Source organism: Stegostoma tigrinum, chromosome 12 (genome assembly GCF_030684315.1).
Source record: "Stegostoma tigrinum isolate sSteTig4 chromosome 12, sSteTig4.hap1, whole genome shotgun sequence".
Taxonomy (NCBI): Eukaryota; Metazoa; Chordata; class Chondrichthyes; order Orectolobiformes; family Stegostomatidae; genus Stegostoma; species Stegostoma tigrinum.
The window spans coordinates 78958574-78977599 of record NC_081365.1 but is presented as its reverse complement, the minus strand read 5'-3'; the positions used below and the strand labels follow the sequence as shown (position 1 = coordinate 78977599).

Sequence of the window (19026 nt, the reverse complement as noted above, 5' to 3'; positions counted from 1 at the left end):
AAAATTTGGAATTTAAAGTCTAATGATGACTGTGAATCCATACAGTGGAATCAGGCCATTTGGTACAGCAAGTCCACACTGACTCACTCCTGCTATCCTAGCCCTGCCTTTCCCTTGTCTAACCCACCTAAGCCTGCACATCCCTGGACACTATGGGTAGGTTAGCTTGGCCAATCCACTTAACCTGCACATCCTAGGGCTGTGGGAGGAAACCGGAGCACTCGGAAGAAACCCATGCAGACACAGGGGAATGTGCAAACTCCACACAGAGAGTCACCTGAGGGAGGAATCAAACCCAGGTCTCTGGCGGTATGGGACGGCGGTGCTAACCACTGAACCACTGTGCCACTCCAAATCCATTGTTGATTCTTGGGGAAAGATCAATCTGGCTCTCTAATGCCCTTTAGGGAAGGAAACTGCTGTTATTACCGGGTCTCGACTACATGTGACCCACAGCAATGTGGTTGACTCTGAACTACCCTCTGGGCATTTAGGGATGGACAGTGAATGCTGGCTTAGCCAGTGACACCCTCATCCTAAGAATGAATGAAAACAAAACAACGCAACATAACCGCAGGTGAAAGGGGCGCAGGGAGGAATGAGGGTATCAGCAATGAAGCATGGTGAGTTACAGCAGGATGCTATTTGGCCCATCACACTGTACCAATTGCTGGTATGAATCTCCGACCTTTAGCCCCATAGCCTTAACCACCATTTCAATCCAAATAACCCCTCTTGATTGCCTCAATAGAACCTGTCTCCTCTACCTTCCTTGGCAGTGCATTGCCATTCCATGGTCTAAACCTCTTTTCAATTCTGATCTCTGAAATATTAGATGTTTCGCAGGCTTAGACCACTTCTGATGGAATGATTAATTCTCCTGAACTGGAACCTTAAATCTTTTGAGCTGAGATCAAGACTAAAATAGTGCCTCTCTCCTTTTATTTCCGCTCTGTCTATGGTAAACTCAGCAGTTTAAAAAAACATTTTATCAACTAACATCACAAGCATGCAATCAGGCACTTCACTGAAGTTGCACTCCTGCTTAGAATCTATGTCTTCTGTTACTGTTCCAAATAATTTTCTCACTTCAGAAATGAAAGCATCTCCACAGAACTGAAAAAATGCAGATTCTGACAAGGACAGAGCTGCAGCACAAATGCACTGACCTACGGATGTGAGCGTATCACAACTATTTGCTAGATTCATGAACTATTTAGCAAGGTTCTAGCTTAACTTTCAGAGCGTGAAATTCTATGCAAACTCATGGCTAAGGACATGCAAGTAGTATAGGACGCATAACAAGAAGCAGCTTTCACCCGAAACAAGTCACTGAGTTAGCTCAGTTGGCTGGATGGCTGGATTGCAATACAGGGCATTACCAACAGAGCGAGTTCAATTTGCGGTTGCCTTCATTGGTCTGAGCACAGGAGTTGGGAGGTCTTCTTGCGGCTGTAAAGGATACTGGGGAGGCCACTTTTAGAATACCGTGTACAATTCTGGTCTCCCTGCTGTAGGAAGGATGTTAATAAACTTCAGAGGGTGCAGAAAAGATTTTCAGGGATGTTACCAGAATTGGGGCGAGCTTACAGAAGTTTATAAAATCATGAGGGGCATAGATAGGATGAATAGCCAATATCTTTTCCCCAGGGTAGTTGAGTTCAAACCTAAAGAGCATAGGTTTAAGGTGAGAGGAAAAAGATTTTAAAAGGACCTGAGGGGTAACTTGTTCACACAGAGGGTGGTATGTGTTTGGAATGAACTGCCACAGGAAGTGAAGGAGGTGGGTACAGTTACAGCATTTAAAAGTCATCTGGATGGGTACATGAATAGGAAGGGTTTAGAGGGATATGGGCCAAATGCTGGCAAATGGGACTGGATTAATTTAAGATATTTGATCAGCACGGGCAAGCTGGACCGAAGGGCCTGTCTCCATGCTCTATGACTTTCCTTCTCAACCTCTCCTCTTGCCTGAGGCATGGTGGCCATTAGGTTAAACAACCATCAGTCATCTCTCTCCATCTCCCTCTCTCCCAAATGAGACAGCAGAACTGTGGCGAGTTACTTCTAGAGGCTGAGTGTGCCTTGTTTTAACGTCTTGTCTAAAAGACAGTATCAGACAGTATCAGTGAGAGTGTTGCACTGTAATGCAGTATTGCTCAGGTATGCGAGGTAGGGAGAAACTGGTCCCAGTTGAATGGAAAGGCACAGATTTAAGGATGTGAACATCACTATCTAAGCCACCATCTATTACTCGTTATGAATTGCCCTTGACAAGGTGGTGGTGAGCTGCCTTCTTGAGCCACTGCAGTCCATGTGGGGAAGGGACACTCCACAATTCTGTTAGGCAGGGAGTTCCAGGATTTTGAACCAGTGACAGTGAAGGAACGGCGATATATTTCCAAGTCAGGAAGGAGAGTGGCTCAGAGGGGAACCTGCAGGGGGGTGGTGTTCCCATCTTTTTGCTGCTTTTGTCCTTTTAGATGGAAAAGGTTGTGGATTTGTTAACAACTGTCTAAGGAGCCTTGGTGAATTTCTGTAGTGCATCATGTAGATGGTACTGAGCATCAGGGAGCAGGTATTTTTTTTAAACACGGATAAAGATGAAAACTCCTTACCTTGTACTTTTGCATAACTTCTTTTGTAAAACCATATCTGAAATGATTTAAAATAAACAGGTAATTTGTACCAGGTAGACAGGAAGACAATAATGTCTGTATGAGACAGCGGAAGTTGACAGTAACATAGATAATCTGTTCTCACTCAAACACATTAAATGCCAAGTCACTTCACTGTATAAACGGGCATAAATTAAGAAGTTCACTTCTACAAAAATGTTGCAACCCGCCTCACCAACAAATGTATCATGCTTCACCTTCACATTCCTTTTATCAAACTTGCAGTTAACATTATAACATCTGAATGTGTCAATGAGTAAGTATAAGTAGCCTGCTTTGAATAGTGGGTGAAAAGAGACCATTTTCAGTTTTGTTTCAGTGCAGAGCTGCTATGTGAGTTGACTTTGAGCGCTGTAGGCATTTGCAGCACATAAGGAGGCCATTTGGCCCATTTCAACCATACTGGTCCTCTCTAGAGGGCACCTGTCTTTGCCCTGCACTTTCCACATTGCCTATTGAATATTCCCATTCTCAAAATTATCTAATTGCCTTCGTAAAGTTGCTACTGGGTGCTACTTCCACTGCCCCTTCGGGCAGTGCAGTCCAGATCGCAACAACTTCTTCAGTGTCACAAGCTCCCATCTCTCACTTCAACTTTTGTCAAGTATTCGTGAGCCCTGATCACTCCTGCTGGGTCACAAGAAGCAGATCTTCCTTGTTTACCAGTTGAACTCCAATGTTAGATCACACCTTCAATTTCTCCGATGTTCATAGCATGGGAAAAATTCAGTAGCAGCCCTGAAAGAAATATTTTCAGGGCTCTCTTGTAAGAGTAGGGTTGTGAGAAAAATTGGGATAGCCCTTATACAGGGCTGGCATGGATACGATGGAATGAATGGCCTCCTTCTGTTTGTCTCAATGATTTTGAATCACTGACAGGCATCCAGTTTCTTGGACACCCTCCTCCCCAGTGCCCCATTCAGGAATGTGCAGGTTAGGTGGATTAGCCATGGGAAATGCAGGGTTACAGGGATAGGACAGGGGGATAGGTCTGGATGGGGTGATCTTTGGAGGATTCAATGGGCTGAGTGGTCTGCTCCCACACTGTAGGGATTCTATGATTCTATGTGTGTCCGAACCCTGAGCTCTCTGCGAGGAGTAGAGATGGAGACAGTGTGCAGAGAGTGAGTAGGGGATGTGAGGAGATGGAGGGAGGCAACTGGGGTGATGGGGGCACCGGAGGTAAAGGGAGGTGTTGTAGGGGGACCACATCAGGGGCATGTTGGTTTGTAATGGTGGGGGAGGAAACAAGTGGGCAGGAGTGGCAGAGAGAATTGGGGAGTGAGTAGCGAATCAGGGGAGAAGCTGGAGACGGAAGGGAGACCGGGGGGAGGGGGGGGCAAGTGGGGCAGAGGAATAGGGGAAAGAATGGGGCAAAAGGTAAGGTGGGATTCTGAGGGAAGGAGAGGGGAGAGAAGTGTGTGAGAGGTAGGGGAGAGTTGGAAACTGGGAGAAATATGTGCCCGAGGGGAGCAGGGAAAAGCGGGGGTGGGTGAATCAGGACAGAATTGGTCTCTTTAATATCAAAATCAGTCAGTAAGTCAGGAGCTGCCTATTTCTGGCTCCCATCAAGGCTGGGCCTCATTAAAAAATCAGCCCAGACCATGGTTCTGCTTCTTATTAGTTCAATCAGAATGAAACAGAGCCCTCTAATGAGAATGATTTACCCAAAATGGTGTTCATCAATAGGCTGCTAAATTCTAAGCATAGGCCGATTCCATTATGGACAAAGACAGACAGATTCACCTCAGGTTCACAATGTGGTCCTCATGATTCCCTCGGTTTAAGTGCACATCGTTTGGGTAGATCAAGAGGAATGCAAACAGGATTATGATCACCTCCAGGGAATTCTTCCCCCTGTCGACAAAGTCCCCATTAAACACGTATGGTTTCTCGGGGGAGGGGAGACCATTCTGTGGGACAAAGAGAGAGGTGGATGAAATGGATCAGGCCCGCCCATATGGAATGCTGGAGCAGGCTCAAGGGCCCGAGTGATGTCATTTGCACATGCCTCCCAATGAGGGTCATAATTGATTCAGGGCTGCTTCAGTGTAGACCAAAGGAAGTAGCCACACTGTGCACAGCAAGATCCCACAATGGGACATATGACAGGCCTGATCAATTCCTGCTGGACGGGTGGAGGGATACACCTCAGTCAGAGCACAGGCTGGTCCTCCAATCTTCTTCAGACAGTGCCGTTGGCTTTGCTACGTCTACCTGAGGAAGTGGTGATCTTAGTTCATTGCTTCCTCTGAATAGACTATCCCTGACCTAGCCCCCTGCTCTAATCATCTGAGGAGAGGTGCAGGCTCCAATCCTTAGAGAGTGCCTGAGTAGGCCAGCCCTTGCTTCAGCTAATTTTACATTCACGGGTGACAAGATGCACACACTCATTTATTGAAGTGGGTTAGATGATTGCTGTATCACCTCCAGCTACAATTCCACCTTGGTTAGGAAGTGATTGTGTCCCCACCCCAAAGATGGAGGCCATTGGCCAATGAAATCATTCACCAGGGCATGGGGAGAGGCTTGCAGAGATCTGCAACAAGGCCCAGGAAGGAACAGGTTTCCCATTATACTCAAGTCCCATGGTAACCTTTGACAGAAACTGGCAGAGCTTGGGCACTACATAGAATCATACAGCACAGAAACAGTCCCTTCGGTCCAACTCATCCATGCCGACCAGGCATCCCAATCTTACCTAGTCCCATTTGCCAGCATTAGATCCATATCCCTCTAAACCCTTCCTATTCATGTACCTATCCAGAACCTTTTTAAATGTAATTCGACATGCCTCTAAAACTTGGCTGCGTGAAAAAGTTACCCCTCAGGTCACTTTTAAATGTTTCTCCCCCTCTCACCTTAAACATATGCTGTCTCGCTTTGGACTCTCCAACCCTGGGCAAAAGACTTTGGCTATTCACCCTATACATGTCCCTCATTAATTTTATAAGTCTCTATAAGGTCACCCCTCAGCCTCTGACATTCCAGGGAAAATAGCCGCAGCCTAATCAGCTTCTCCCTATGGCTCAAACCCTCCAGTCCCAGCAACATCCTTGTAAATTTTCTCTGCATTCTCTCAAGTTTAACAACATCCTTCCTAGAGCAAGGAGGCCAGAACTGAAAGCAGTATTCCAAAGTGGGATACCCAATGCCCTGTACAGCCACAACATGACCTCCCAACTCCTATACTCAATGCACTGACCAAGAAAGGCAGGCATATCAAAAGCCTTCCCCACCATCCTGTCTACCTGTGACTCCACTTCCAACGAACTGTGCACCTGCATCCCAAGGTCTCTTTGTTCGGCAGCACTCCTTAGGGTCCTACAATTAACTACATAAGTCTTGCCCTGATTTCCTTTCTTACATTTATCTAAATTGATCCCTATCTGCCACTCCTCGGCCCATTGGCCCATCTGATCCAGGCCTGCCTCCAATATGGCACAGATATGTCTGACCACACCCTGAGATGTTAAGAGCATTAACTGTCACTGCCTCTCAGCCACAACAAGGATGTAGAACCGGTTCCAGTTGATCCATCATTCAGGGGAGTATCTTACTTTGCGTGCTGGTCTGCCTGAGTACTGTGATGCCTCATGCCTGTGTGTTCTGGCTCTAGCCTCAAAATGTAGTATGAGGGGAAGGAGCTGAACTCATTTCTTCAACAGTCCTTCCCTCACTCAGAGATAGTGACAGATTTCACTTGTCTGGTCAGGCCACGAGGGTAGAGAGACTGCAGGCATACATGTACTCTTCCTCTTTCACAGCCATTCCACTCCCACCTTCCCTGAGCCCACCCCAGCTCACAACTCCATGAAAATTCAGTCCGTTATAGCAATCTTATTTTACTTCACTCATGGAACATGGGTGTCGCTGGCTGCCCCTTGAGAAGGTGGTGGTGGTGAGCTGCCTTCTTGAACTGCTGCAATCCACCTGCTGTGGGTTGACCCACAATGTCCTTGGGGAAGGAATTCAAGAGAAAATGGTCTATTTCTATGTCAGGATGATGAGGTGCTTGGAGGCAAACTTGAAGGTGGTGGTGTTCCCACGTACCTACTGCCCTTGGATTTCTGGATGGAAGTGGTCGTAGGTTTGGAAGGTACTATCTGAGGACCTTTGGTGAATTTCTGGCAGATAGTACACACTGAGGTAACTGAGTATCAGTGGTGGAGGGAGTGGATGCTTGTGATGTAGTGTCAATGAAGCGGGCTGCTTTGTCCTGGATAGAGTCAAGCTTCTTGAGTGTTGTTGGGGCTGCACTCATCCAGGCAAGTGGGGAGTATTCCATCACACTCCTGACTTCTGCCTTGTACATGGTGGACAGGCTCTAGGAGGTCAGGAGCTGAGTTACTCACTGCAGGATTCCTAACTTCTGACCTGCTGTTATAGCCACTGTGTTTATGTGGTGATTCCAGTTGAGTTTCTTGTCAATGGTAGTCTCCAAGATGTTGATAGTGAGGGATTCAGCAATGGTAATGACAAGAGGCAATGGGTGGACTTTTCCTTGTTAGAGATGGTTATTGCATCGTGTTGAAGCACTTTTTATCAAACAGAGAAACATGCAGGACAGGATGTCATTTTAAGGTTTTACAGGACATTGTTGAGTCCTCTTCTGGAATACTGTGTCCAGTTATGGTAGCCCTGTCATAGGAAGGATATTATTAAGCTGCAGAAGGTGCAGATGAGATTTACTACAATGTCACCGGGAATGGAGGGGTTGAGTTATAAGGAGGGACTGAATAGGCTGGGATTTTTTTCCAGCAGAAGGTTGAGAGGTGACCTTGTATAGGTTTATAAAATCATGAGGGGAAGTGTCTTTTCTCTAAGGTTGGGGGTTTCAAGATGAGGGAATACATTTTTAAGGTGAGAGGAGAGAGATTTAAAAAAGACTTGAGGGACATTTTCTTTTTACACAGAGGATGGTTCGTGTGTGGAAAGAACTGCCAGAGGAAGTGGTCGATGTGGGTACAGTTACAACATTAAATGGCATTTTGAATAAGCACATGAATAGGAAAGGTACTGGGGGAAATCAGCAGGCTGGTGGGACAAGTTTAATTTGAGATTATGGTCCACATGGACTGGTTGGATCTAAGGGTCTGTTTCCATTTTGTATGACGTGATGATCCATTTTAAAAGGATAACAAGCAATATCACTCAAGAATGAACATTCATACCTTGTAGAATATTAACATCAGGTCATCTAATTTCCCATGTAAATCTCCTGAAAGACATCACAAAAAGATATGATTAAAGATAAAAATAATACATCTGGTTCAGTTTTGGTGTCAGCTGGTAAGCTTTATGTTCTCTGCAAGGGCAGTCAAACAACTGATCAACTAATGATACAGACCAAAGCCTGAAACAGATGGAAATAAAAACAGAAATGTACAAGAATGCCTCAGCAGGTTAGGCAGCTGAGCTGCCTGTACAGAGAGAGGGAAATAAGAGTTAACATTGTGGATCAACGATTTTTAACCAGATTGGACATAGCTGGGTGTCAGAGACAAAAAAATCCTGCAGATACTGAACTCCAAGGTAGACAAACGGGAGGCAGGCAGAAATCAGCAGGCCAGGCAGCACCTGGAGTGAAGGAAAGGTTAATGTTTCAGGTATTATCCTTCTTCAGGACTGGGAATAGGGGAAGGGGGAGCTGCAGATAAAGAGAGGGGGAGGGGGTTATTGGAAAGGTCATGATAGGCGGACACTGGTGGTAGGTATGACCTGGTTGGTCATTGGGAGGGATGAGTCCTGCTGGTGGCTGGAAGGGAGGCCCAGAAGGTGGAATGGAAGGGAGGAGGTGGGGCTGGAAAGGGAGCCGGGGGATGGGCGGGAAGGTTATTTGAAAATTGACTCAATTTTGAGTCCTCCGGGCTGTAGGGTGTCCAGGTGGAAGATAAGGTGTTGTTACTCAAATTTGTGCTCTGAGTCGCTGTGACACTGGAGGAGGCCGAGAACGGACATGTCAGGGGTGGGGGGACAGTTGAAATGGGTGGTGACCAGGAGGTTAGGTAGACTGTTATGGGCCAGGCAGAGATACTCAGTGAAACGGTCACCCTCATCTATGTTTGGTCTCACCGACATAGAGAAGACCACATTGGGAGAACCAGATGCAGGAGACTGGGTTGGAGGAGATGCAAGTGAAGCTCCATCTCACTTGGAAGGATAGTTTAGAGCCCTGGATGGAGGTGAGGGAGGTTGTGTGTGGCCAGGTGTTGCATCTTTTACAGTTACAGAGGAAGGTACTGGGCAGGTTGGAGTGGTTGGTAGGGAGTGTGGTGCGAACTAAGGAGCAGCAAAAGGAAAGGTTCTTGCGAAAGGCAGAGCGGGGTGGGGAGTGGAAGATGTTCCTGGTGGTGGGCACTAATTGTAATTGGCCGAAATGTTTGAGGATGATATGTTGGATGCGGAGGCTGGTTGGGTGGAAAGTGAGGACATGGGGGACCCTATCTTTATTATGTTTCGGGCGGGTGGTAGAACATATAACATAGAACATTACAGCACAGTACAGGCCCTTCGGCCCTCGATGTTGTGCCGACCTGTCATACCAATCTCAAGCCCATCTAACCTACACTATTCCATGTATGTCCATATGCTTATCCAATGACGACTTAAATGTACCTAAAGTTGGCGAATCTACTACCATTGCAGGCAAAGCGTTCCATTCCCTTACTACTCTCTGAGTAAAGAAACCACCTCTGACATCTGTCCTATATCTTTCATCCCTCAATTTAAAGCTATGCCCCCTCGTGCTCGCCGTCACCATCCTAGTAAAAAGGCTCTCCCTATCCACCCTATCTAACCCTCTGATTATTTTATATGTTTCAATTAAGTTACCTCACAACCTTCTTCTCTCTAACTAAAACAGCCTCAAGTCCCTCAGACTTTCCTCGTAAGACCTTCCCTCCATACCAGGCAACATCCTAGTCAATCTCCTCTGCACCCTTTCCAAAGCTTCCACATCCTTCTTATAATGCGGTGACCAGAACTGTACACAATACTCCAAGTGTGGCCGCACCAGAGTTTTGTACAGCTTCACCATAACCTCTTGGTCCCGGAACTCAATCCCTCTATTAATAAAAGCTAAAACACTGAATGCCTTCTTAACAGCCCTGTCAACCTGGGTGGCAACTTTCAAGGATCTGTGTACATGGGCACCGAGATCTCTCTGCTCATCTACACTGCTAAGAATCTTACCATTAGCCCTGTACTTTGCCTTCCGGTTACTCCTACCAAAGTGCATCACCTCACACTTGTCTGCATTAAACTCCATTTGCCACCTCTCAGCCCAGCTCTGCAGCTTATCTATGTCTCTCTGCAACCTACAGCATCCTTCGTCACTATCCACAACTCCACCGACCTTAGTGCAAATTTACTAACCCATCCTTCTACGCCCTCATTCAGGTCATTTATAAAAATGACAAACAGCAGTGGACCCAACACCGACCCTTGCAGTACACCACTAGTAACTGGTCTCCAGGATGAACATTTCCCATCAACTACCACCCTCTGTCTCCTTTCAGCAAGCCAATTTCCGATCCAAACTGCTATATCTCCCACAATTCCATTCCTCCGCATTTTGTACACTAGCCTACTGTGGGGAACCTTATCGAACGCCTTGCTGAAATCCATATACGCCACATCAACCGGTTTACTCTCATCTACCTGTTTGGTCACCTTCTCAAAGAACTCAATAAGGTTTGTGAGGCACGACCTTCCCTTCACAAAACCGTGCTGACTATCCCTAATCAATTTATTCTTTTCTAGATGATTATAAATCCTATCCCTTATAACCTTTTCCAACACTTTACCAACAACTGAGGTAAGGCTCACTGGTCTATAATTACCAGGGTTGTCTATACTCCGCTTCTTGAACAGGGGAACCACATTTGCTATCCTCCAGTTATCTGGCACTATTCCTGTAGACAATGACGAGTTAAAGATCAATGCCAAAGGCTCAGTAATCTCCTCCCTGGTGAAGAGCTTTGGAGCAGGGAATGGAGGGGACATGGTGGAGGGCTGTCTGGATGACACAGAGTGGGGGAAAGATCGTATTTGAAAAAGGTGGACATCCAGGATGCTTGGGAATGGAACGTCACCTCGTCAGAGCAGATCCGACGGAGACGGAAGAATTGGGAAAATGGGATGGAGTTTTTGCAGAATACAGGGTGGGAGGAGGCGTAATCTTGAAATGGAAATGGAAAGGTCAAGAAAGGGGAGGAAGGTATCTGAGGTAGACCAAGTGAATTTGAGGGCAGGGTGGAAGTTGTTCACAAACTTGACAAACTTTGCTTGGTGTCCTTTGCCGGCAGGCTCCAAGTAATTATAACATTTAGTTTTTTCCATGTTGTAGTCTCTATTGTGATGAAAAATTCTTCTAAGAAAACACAAGCCACTTTCTCCCACCATGTGTTGGCTTGTTCTTTTTGAACACATCTTGTATTGTAAGTGAGAAGGGTGGATTGTTACATGGCCTGCACCCTGGTTACTGTACAGCTGTACCCCTACAGAGACTGTCTGAACAAACACAAAACTACCAGAACTGACCTGGTTGAGAATAACCAACAACCTTGTAGCCTCACAGCCTCAGGCCGTGTGGGAACTACCTGATGACGAGCTCCTAGAAGCAGATGACGTGGCCAAGGATCGAATCACAGAATCGAAACAGTGCAGCAGTCCATTCAGCCCATCATTACTATTACTTAGTGTCCATCTCCTGCCTTTTCCACAAAGCCCTGCACACCATTTCTGTTGAAATAACCATCCAATGCCCCCCTTGAAAGCCTCAATCGAACATTTCTAGGCAGTGCATTCCAGACTCTAAACAATCGCTGAGTGAAGTGGACTTCTCTCACACATGGACATGACACACTGGAACAAATTTAGGCCATTCAGCCCATCATGTCTGCTCCACCTCCAATGAGATCATGGCTGATCTGATCATCCTCAGCTCCACTTTTCCCTATAAATCTTGATTTCCTTACCCGATTCACAAATCTCTCTATCTCCATCTTGAATATTCTTAACAACTCAGCCTTGACGGCCCTCTGTGGTAAAGAATTCCACAGATTCACTACCCCCTGAGAGAGAAAAAAAATTCCCCCTCATCTCTGTCTTAAGCGTAGAACTGCTTACTCTGCGAATATGCTGTCTGGTCCTTGCATCTCCCACAAGGGGGAAAGAAACTCTCAACATCTACACCATCTGGGCCAATATTACCTCTCATTCTTCTATATTCCAATCACTCCACATCAATCTACTGAACCAGTCCACCCTAGACATAACCCTCATTTCACTTGTGCATCACTTTAAATCTATACTCTCTTGTTCTTTTACAAGGGAAGCAGTTTCCCTCTATCTACTCTGTCCGGTCCCTGCTCATGATTTTGAGAGCCTCTATCAGACCTCCTCTCAGCTTTCCTCTCTGCCAGGAGGACAGCCTCAACTTCTTCAATTTATCCTCATCACTGACATTTCTCATCCCCAGAACCCTTCTTGTAAATTACCTTTGCCCTCTCTCTCTCTCTCCCCAATGTGTTCACAACTTTCCTGTAATAGGGCACGCAGAACATGTACACAATACTCCAGCTGAGGTCTAACAAGTGTATTATACAAGTTCACCATCACCTCCCTGCTCTTGTCCCTCTATTCCCGTGTTAATAAAGCCAAAGACACTGCATGCTTTATTCACTGCTCTCTTTTCTACCACTTTCAGTGATCCGTGACATATATAGCCTGGGCCGCTCTGCTCCTGTGACCCCTTTAGAATTGTACACCTGAATTTATATTGTTTTTCAATATTTTTCTGAGTAAAGTGCATCACCTCACACTTTACTGTATTGAGCCTCATCTGTCACTCATCCATCCACTCCGTCAACATACGAATGACCTTCGGGAGTTCCACCCTATCCTCCTTGCAGCTGAAGATGCTACCACTTGTAGTGACTCTTGCTGCAGATTTGTACAAAACAGAATGGATTACTCACCTGTTTCTCCAATCCTTCTGCACTATGCTGTTACCCACATTAACTTCACATTTAATTGTGTAAACCTAAATGTCTTGAGACGGTTCTTCTGACAGTGTGGTGCTAACAACTTCTCTCCTTTTCACGTGCCACTTCACCTAACGAAGGAATCACACTCCGAAAGCTTGTGATTTCAAATAAACCTGTTGGATTGTAACCTGGTGTCGTGTGAATTCTGATTTTGTGCACCCCAGTCCAACACCAGGCACCCCCACATCATTTCAAACGCCTGAACAAACCACTTCTGCTGTCACTGACCTTACCTCTTTGCGTTTAATGCTGCTGAAAATGAGGGATAATCGAGAGCCCCCTGCAGACCTACAGGCATTATCATCCTCATACACACACACAAAAAAATCTGCATGAAGTGACAAGCTCATTTGGAAAATAAAATGAAATTGTCTTTGCTGTGGCCAATCGAGGAGTCATTATGCAACAATGGGAATCAAAATCCCTTACCACAGATGGTTATCTCCTTGGAGTAGCATGTTGAAATGTGCGTGATGTTCGGCATCTGTTTCAAGGTCTTCCTGGTTTCATGCAGGAGCTGCAGCACGTAGCGGCCATGAAGCTGCTAAAACATCAAAGACATTTTTCGGGAAGCAGACCTTTATTAAATTATAGAATAATTCTACAAAAGTTTATTCCACTGCAGCAGAGAAACTGTTTCCTTTCTCTCTCTCTCTCTCAGCTCTCTGTTAAGCCCCCAGAGGGGTATCTGACTTTGGAATCCTTTGACTCAGGCGACAGTGAAGGCTGGGATGATATTTAAAACAGAGGTGGGAGATAGGTTCTTGTTTGGCGGGGAATCAAGCATTTTTCAGGACAAATGTGGAATGGAACGCAAAGGGGTTGGCCATGGTCTTATTAAATAGTGAGCAGGATCGAGGGACTGAATGGACTATTTCCACTCATGTTTGAGCAGTGGTGCTTTCCATGGTGACAAGGATCAACCCCGGTTCAATGGAGAGTGCAGGAGAGTGTACCAGGTAGACCTGAAGGTGAGGTATCAACTTGGTGGAGCCACCAAACACTTGCACGCCAAAATGAGAAAGCAGCAAGTGATAGGTGGATCTAAGTGATCCCACAACCAACGGATCAGATCTAAGCTCTATATTCCTGTCACATTCAGTCATGAATGGTGGTGGATGATTAGACAACTCACTGGAGGAGGAGGAAGCTCAACGGAAGGAGACACATTGTCAGTTTCCATGTGACCATCAGCAAGGCCGCAGGAAGGGGACAGTGTGTTCTTTGATTGACAAACAGATCCTGGAGCCTGGCTTTTACAGAGTGATGACCTCTCTTGGAAATGGCTTTGTTAGCACATTTAGCCCCTTTAGGCTATGCTCTTGATTATTAAATCACAGGATATGGGTGTCACAGGATGGGCCAGACATTCATCGCCCAGTCCGAGATGCCCTTGAGAAGGTGATGGCAAGCTGCCTTTTTGAGCCACTGCAGTCTGTGTGCTGTTGGGACACCCTCATTCAGGCTTCATCATGGTTGGATACAGCTGAATAGCTTGAGGGCAGCTTAGAATCAATAACAATACTGGGAGTCTGAACTCTCAGACCAGCTAAGGGGCAATAGATTTTCCTTCCCCAGAGGACACTGACACCAGATGGGTCTTTCATAGAATTCCTACAGTGTGGAAGCAGGCCATTTGGCCCATTAAGTCTGCTCTGGCCATCCACCTACGCCCACCCCCACTACACTATCGCCCTGTATTTCCCATGACAAACCCACCTGTACATCCCTGAACACTACCGGCAATTTAGCATGGCCGATCCACCTAGCCTGCACTTCTTTGGACTGTGGGAGGAAACTGGAGCACCCGGAGGAAACCCACACAGACACGGGGAGAATGTGCAAACTCCGCACAGACAGTTACCCGAGGGTGGAATCGAACCCGGGTCCCTGGTGCTGTGAGGCAGTAGCGCTAACTGTAATCACGTTGTGGTCACCGTTAGATCTTAATTCCAGATGTTTACTGAGTGCAGTCATTGCTGTGGTGAGATGTGAAGCCAGGTACTGAAAGAATTAGCCTGGACCAGGGGATGATGTCCAGTTTGATACACACTGCGTTCTGATAGCCCCCACAATAACTTGACATGTGTGCCATGGTGACAGTATCCAGGGCCTTGGGGAATCTTACCCTCTGTCTGGGTACAAATAATAACTCACTTGCTGCTGTTTGAATGTTTTAAGCAATGTGCTGGCATCTGCAACAGTCAGAGGGAAGGACAGTCGAGGGCCGGTGTAGGAATCAGGAACATTGATGCTTTCGTATTCCGCCTCCTGCTCAGTGTCTGAATTGTCGCCCGGGTGTCCTGATGGGGTCAACAGATGGGAAAGCCAGTCTGCAGAAGGAAAACAATCCGATGGGATAGATCAGTAGGGAATGTGCCATCACGGAACACATTCAAGAAGCTGGGAGCTGACAGCTCCTTTAGACATGAAGATTTCACCCTGTCATGAGCGGGTTTATAAACAGTGCACACACTTGGGAGCACAAACAGTCAGCAATGGCTGCACTTTGCACAGGGACTACTGCAGTATCTCGGTGAAACTGAGTCATACAGCATGGAAACAGACTTTTTGGTCCAACTCTTATCTGGTCCCATTTCCCTGCATTTGGCCCACATCCTTCTAAACCCTTCCCATTCATGTACTCCTCCAGTTGCCTTTTCAATGCTGGTATTGTACCAGGCTCCACCACTTCCTCCAGTAGCTCATTCCATACATGCACCACCCTCTGTGTGGAAAAAGTTCCCTTTTAAATCCTTCCCGTCTCATGTTAAACCCATGTCCTCTAGATTTGGACTCTGCCAACCTGGTGAAAAGACCTTGTCTATTTCACCTAATTATGCCCCAACAGACTTTATAAGCCGTTATAAGTTCACCCCTCAGCCTTTGACATGCCAGGGAAAAGAAATCTCAGCCAGTTCAAGATTGGACTGAATGGAGTCTCAGAGACATCCATGCTGGGTTATCGAGACTGGGCACCCTCCCCTCTCCCCTTCCAACGGAAGCACCGTCCAGCACTGGCCCAGCTCTCTTTGGGCCCGGAGCCTCAGGGAAAGCCTGGCCATCTCCAAGATGATGTCCCAGGAAAAAGGAGCCTTAATCAGCAGGACAAGATTCAGACATGGAAAACGTTCTCCGTTCATACATCTGTCTGTGGACAGGAGATGCCTGTAGCTATCATCGCCCAGCCTACACTGTATTCCAACCACAGGAGCTATTCCTCACTGTGCCTGGATGCTTAATGATTGGCATTTGGTTTAAATATCAACACACAGAGGGGAGGCGATGGCCTAGTGATATGACTGTGGGTCTGTTAACCCAGATGATGCTCTGGGTTTGAACCTGACTATGACAGATGGTGGAATTTAAATTCAATAAATAGCTGGAATTAAGACACTAATGATGTCTATGAGTCCATTGCCATCTGTTAGAAAAACCCACCTGGTTCAGTAATGCCCATTAGGGAAGGAAACTGCCATCCTCACCTGATCTGGCCTACACATGACTCCAGACCCACGGCAATGTGGTTGACTCTTAACTGTTCTCTGGGCAATTACGGATGAGCAATAAATTATGGTCTAGCCACAGATGCCCTCATCCTGTGAATAAATAAAGGAAAAGCTTTCCTCGCCTTTCTCCATTTAAATAATATCCAGATCCTCTATTCTTTCTGCCAAAGTCCATGTCCTCACTCTTCCCTACATTATATTCTATCTGCCACGTTTTTGTCAGCTTGTTTCTGTAGACAATCTGTGTCTATCCTCATCGCTTGTCTTCCCACTTATTATTGCAACATCTACAAACCCAATTTTAATACATTCATTTCCCTCATCCAAGTCTTTCATGTCTATTGTCAATAATTGGGGTCCCAGCACCGATCCCTGTGGCACTCCACTAGTTACGGGTTGTCATCCTGAAAATACCAATACCCCCATCCCATCTCTCCAGTATCTGCAGCCCTCTCCACACCTATTGGGACAGTACCTGACAACTCACTCATGGCTCATTTCTCCCCAGTGGGGCTGTAGACACCTAAGCTATGACACTAAGACTGGGATCTTGCTGATCAGCATGCCTCACTGTCAGTGTGGCCACATCTGAACGTTTCCTCACAACCGCCATAACCTTTCAACGCTGCCACCTCTGCAGCTTTTGGTCATCCATCTGTCGCACCGCTCCATCTTCCCCAAACAATCAGAAAGTGAACAGCTCCTCATCATCCGGTTTTATTTTCTCAGGAGATGGGGGCGTTGCTGGCGATGCCAGCATTTGTTGCCCCATACCTAACTAGCCTTGAAACAAATGGCTCTCTAGGCCATCCCAGAGGGCATTTAAGAGTCAATCACATTGCTGTGGGTCAGGAGTTACATGTAGGCCAGACCAGTTAAGGATGGCAGTTTCCTTCCCTAAAGGACATTAGTGAACCAGATGGGATTTGCCAACAATAATTAATGAACTTCATAGCTTTAAACTCAAGCTTAATTCAATGAATTATAAATTCCATTGCGTCCCGTGGTGGGATTAGAACCCACAGTTCTGGATTATAAGCCCAACTCCACCATCACTCACATGGTCTAGTTGAATAACACAATCTCTGATATTTGTATAACTAGTAAATAAAAGGCGTTCCAAACACAATGAGGGGCAGGGTCTTATTTGGATGGCGGGGTTTCCCATCATCCCTCATGTATGCAGACATGTGACATTCGAAGGAGCATTCATTAGCTGGAGTTAAGACTTGTCTCTTTATACTGGAGGATGTCCTGTCTCTTGAGAGTCACCAATCCAAGGGGCTGGTGGGGTGAGAGTCATTTTGTAAAATTCATTTATTGGATGTGTGCGCCACAGACCATTCATTACCCATCCCTAATTGCCTATTGCTGTGGGTCTGGAGTTACATGCAGGCCAGACCAGGTAAGGATGGAGGTTTCCTTCCTTAAAGGACATCAGTGAGCCTGATGGGTTCTTCCGACAATCGACCATGGATTCACAGCATCATAGAGTCATATGGCATGGAAACAGTGGGATGGAGAGGTGGGGCCTGGAGGGAGGCTTGGTTGGACAGTCTGGATGGGTAATTACCACTCATTCCCACCCCCAGTCTCAATCCCCTTGAGATGCTCCCTCACTATGGCGGCCCAGGCAGGAACTGGCATTTGAGTGACCAATAACTACCCACAGAAGAGCCTGCATTGAGGGGAGGATGTGCTGGCCATCTTCGAATCTGCACTCCCATCCTTCACCATGCCCTGGAAAACTGTGTCAGGACTGGTAGGAGAGAGGGCAGATGGAAGGCCAGCAGGGGTATCGTACATGCCTCTCGCCACTGTCCGTATCTCCCCCTGAAACCCTCCAACAAACCCATCAGCGAGGGCTCCATAACATCCTGTCAATACTTGTAACAGTCCTGTGATGGGTTCCTTTCTTCTTCCCTAGTGGTCAATGGGACAGTGCCAGGAGCACTGCTGGGAAAATCAGGAATGTTGGCAGAACTCTACAGTGCCGCGGTCACATTCGGATTCATTCATCCCAGCGGCCTCTTGGGAGGAAGGGAAACATATTAGAGTCCAGCAGCTCCCCTGTGTACACAGCAGCCATACTCCAGAAAGGCAGCCCCTCAACACAGCTTACAAACTCCTACATCTGTCAATTATGAAGGTATAGAACAGAAGCTAAAAACAGCACAAGAATTTCACAACATCAAACTTCGCGCCAATTGATTGTGTCAGATTATTATGGTTTTGTTGAAAATGAATTTAATGATCAGCAAAGGTAGATTCATGGAGAGATTAAAGGCACTGTGTCTTGTTCACTGAAATACAGCTGTTTGGAGTCTCAAGCGCGTACAAGGAGCAATTACTGTGATTAGGAGTAATTGATACTTCTCAAATTATGGTGAGCATCTTATTATAGACACAAGAAGTCCTGTGTATCGCACAAGCTCAAACCTGCCGGGCTTTTAGGCAGGATGTTAGTGAGGACAGGCGGGCAATGAACAAAGCCACTTGTCTCATCCGAGAGAAAAGGGGACGGTATGTCCAGTAAGGAGTAACACTTTCGAGGGGGATCCAGAGAGGACAGAGGGTCAAGGGATGGGGAGAGCTTGAGAAACAGAGATTTGCTAAACCAGTTGATCTTTCTTTGTTCACAATCCCTCTCAGATGTTCCATGATCAGCATTTTTTTTCACATTTTTAAATATGGCAATGAGTTTGCAAGAAATATCAATTTTGATGATGTTATTGTGTCAGCTTTCTTTATTGATTTCACGGTGTCACGTTTATCTGGGTGTCACTC

General features: G+C 46.4%; 1 protein-coding gene across 10 annotated transcripts in view; it reads right to left on the bottom strand.

Annotated features, from left to right (window-relative positions):
- The window catches only part of ppef1 (protein phosphatase, EF-hand calcium binding domain 1), a 77665-nt gene that overhangs the window by 25121 nt on the left and 33518 nt on the right, over window positions 1-19026 (bottom strand). For 8 of the 10 annotated variants that reach the window (XM_059650489.1, XM_059650491.1, XM_048540114.2 and 5 more), the window contains 5 exons: window positions 14888-15063; window positions 13160-13274; window positions 7853-7899; window positions 4425-4591; window positions 2619-2655 (listed from right to left, as the gene is read on the bottom strand). In XM_059650489.1, the coding sequence (XP_059506472.1) occupies window positions 2619-2655; window positions 4425-4591; window positions 7853-7899; window positions 13160-13274; window positions 14888-15063 (542 nt within the window). The remainder of the gene's footprint in view (window positions 1-2618; window positions 2656-4424; window positions 4592-7852; window positions 7900-13159; window positions 13275-14887; window positions 15064-19026) is intronic. The other 2 variants (XM_059650487.1, XM_059650492.1) reach the window with 2 other exon arrangements.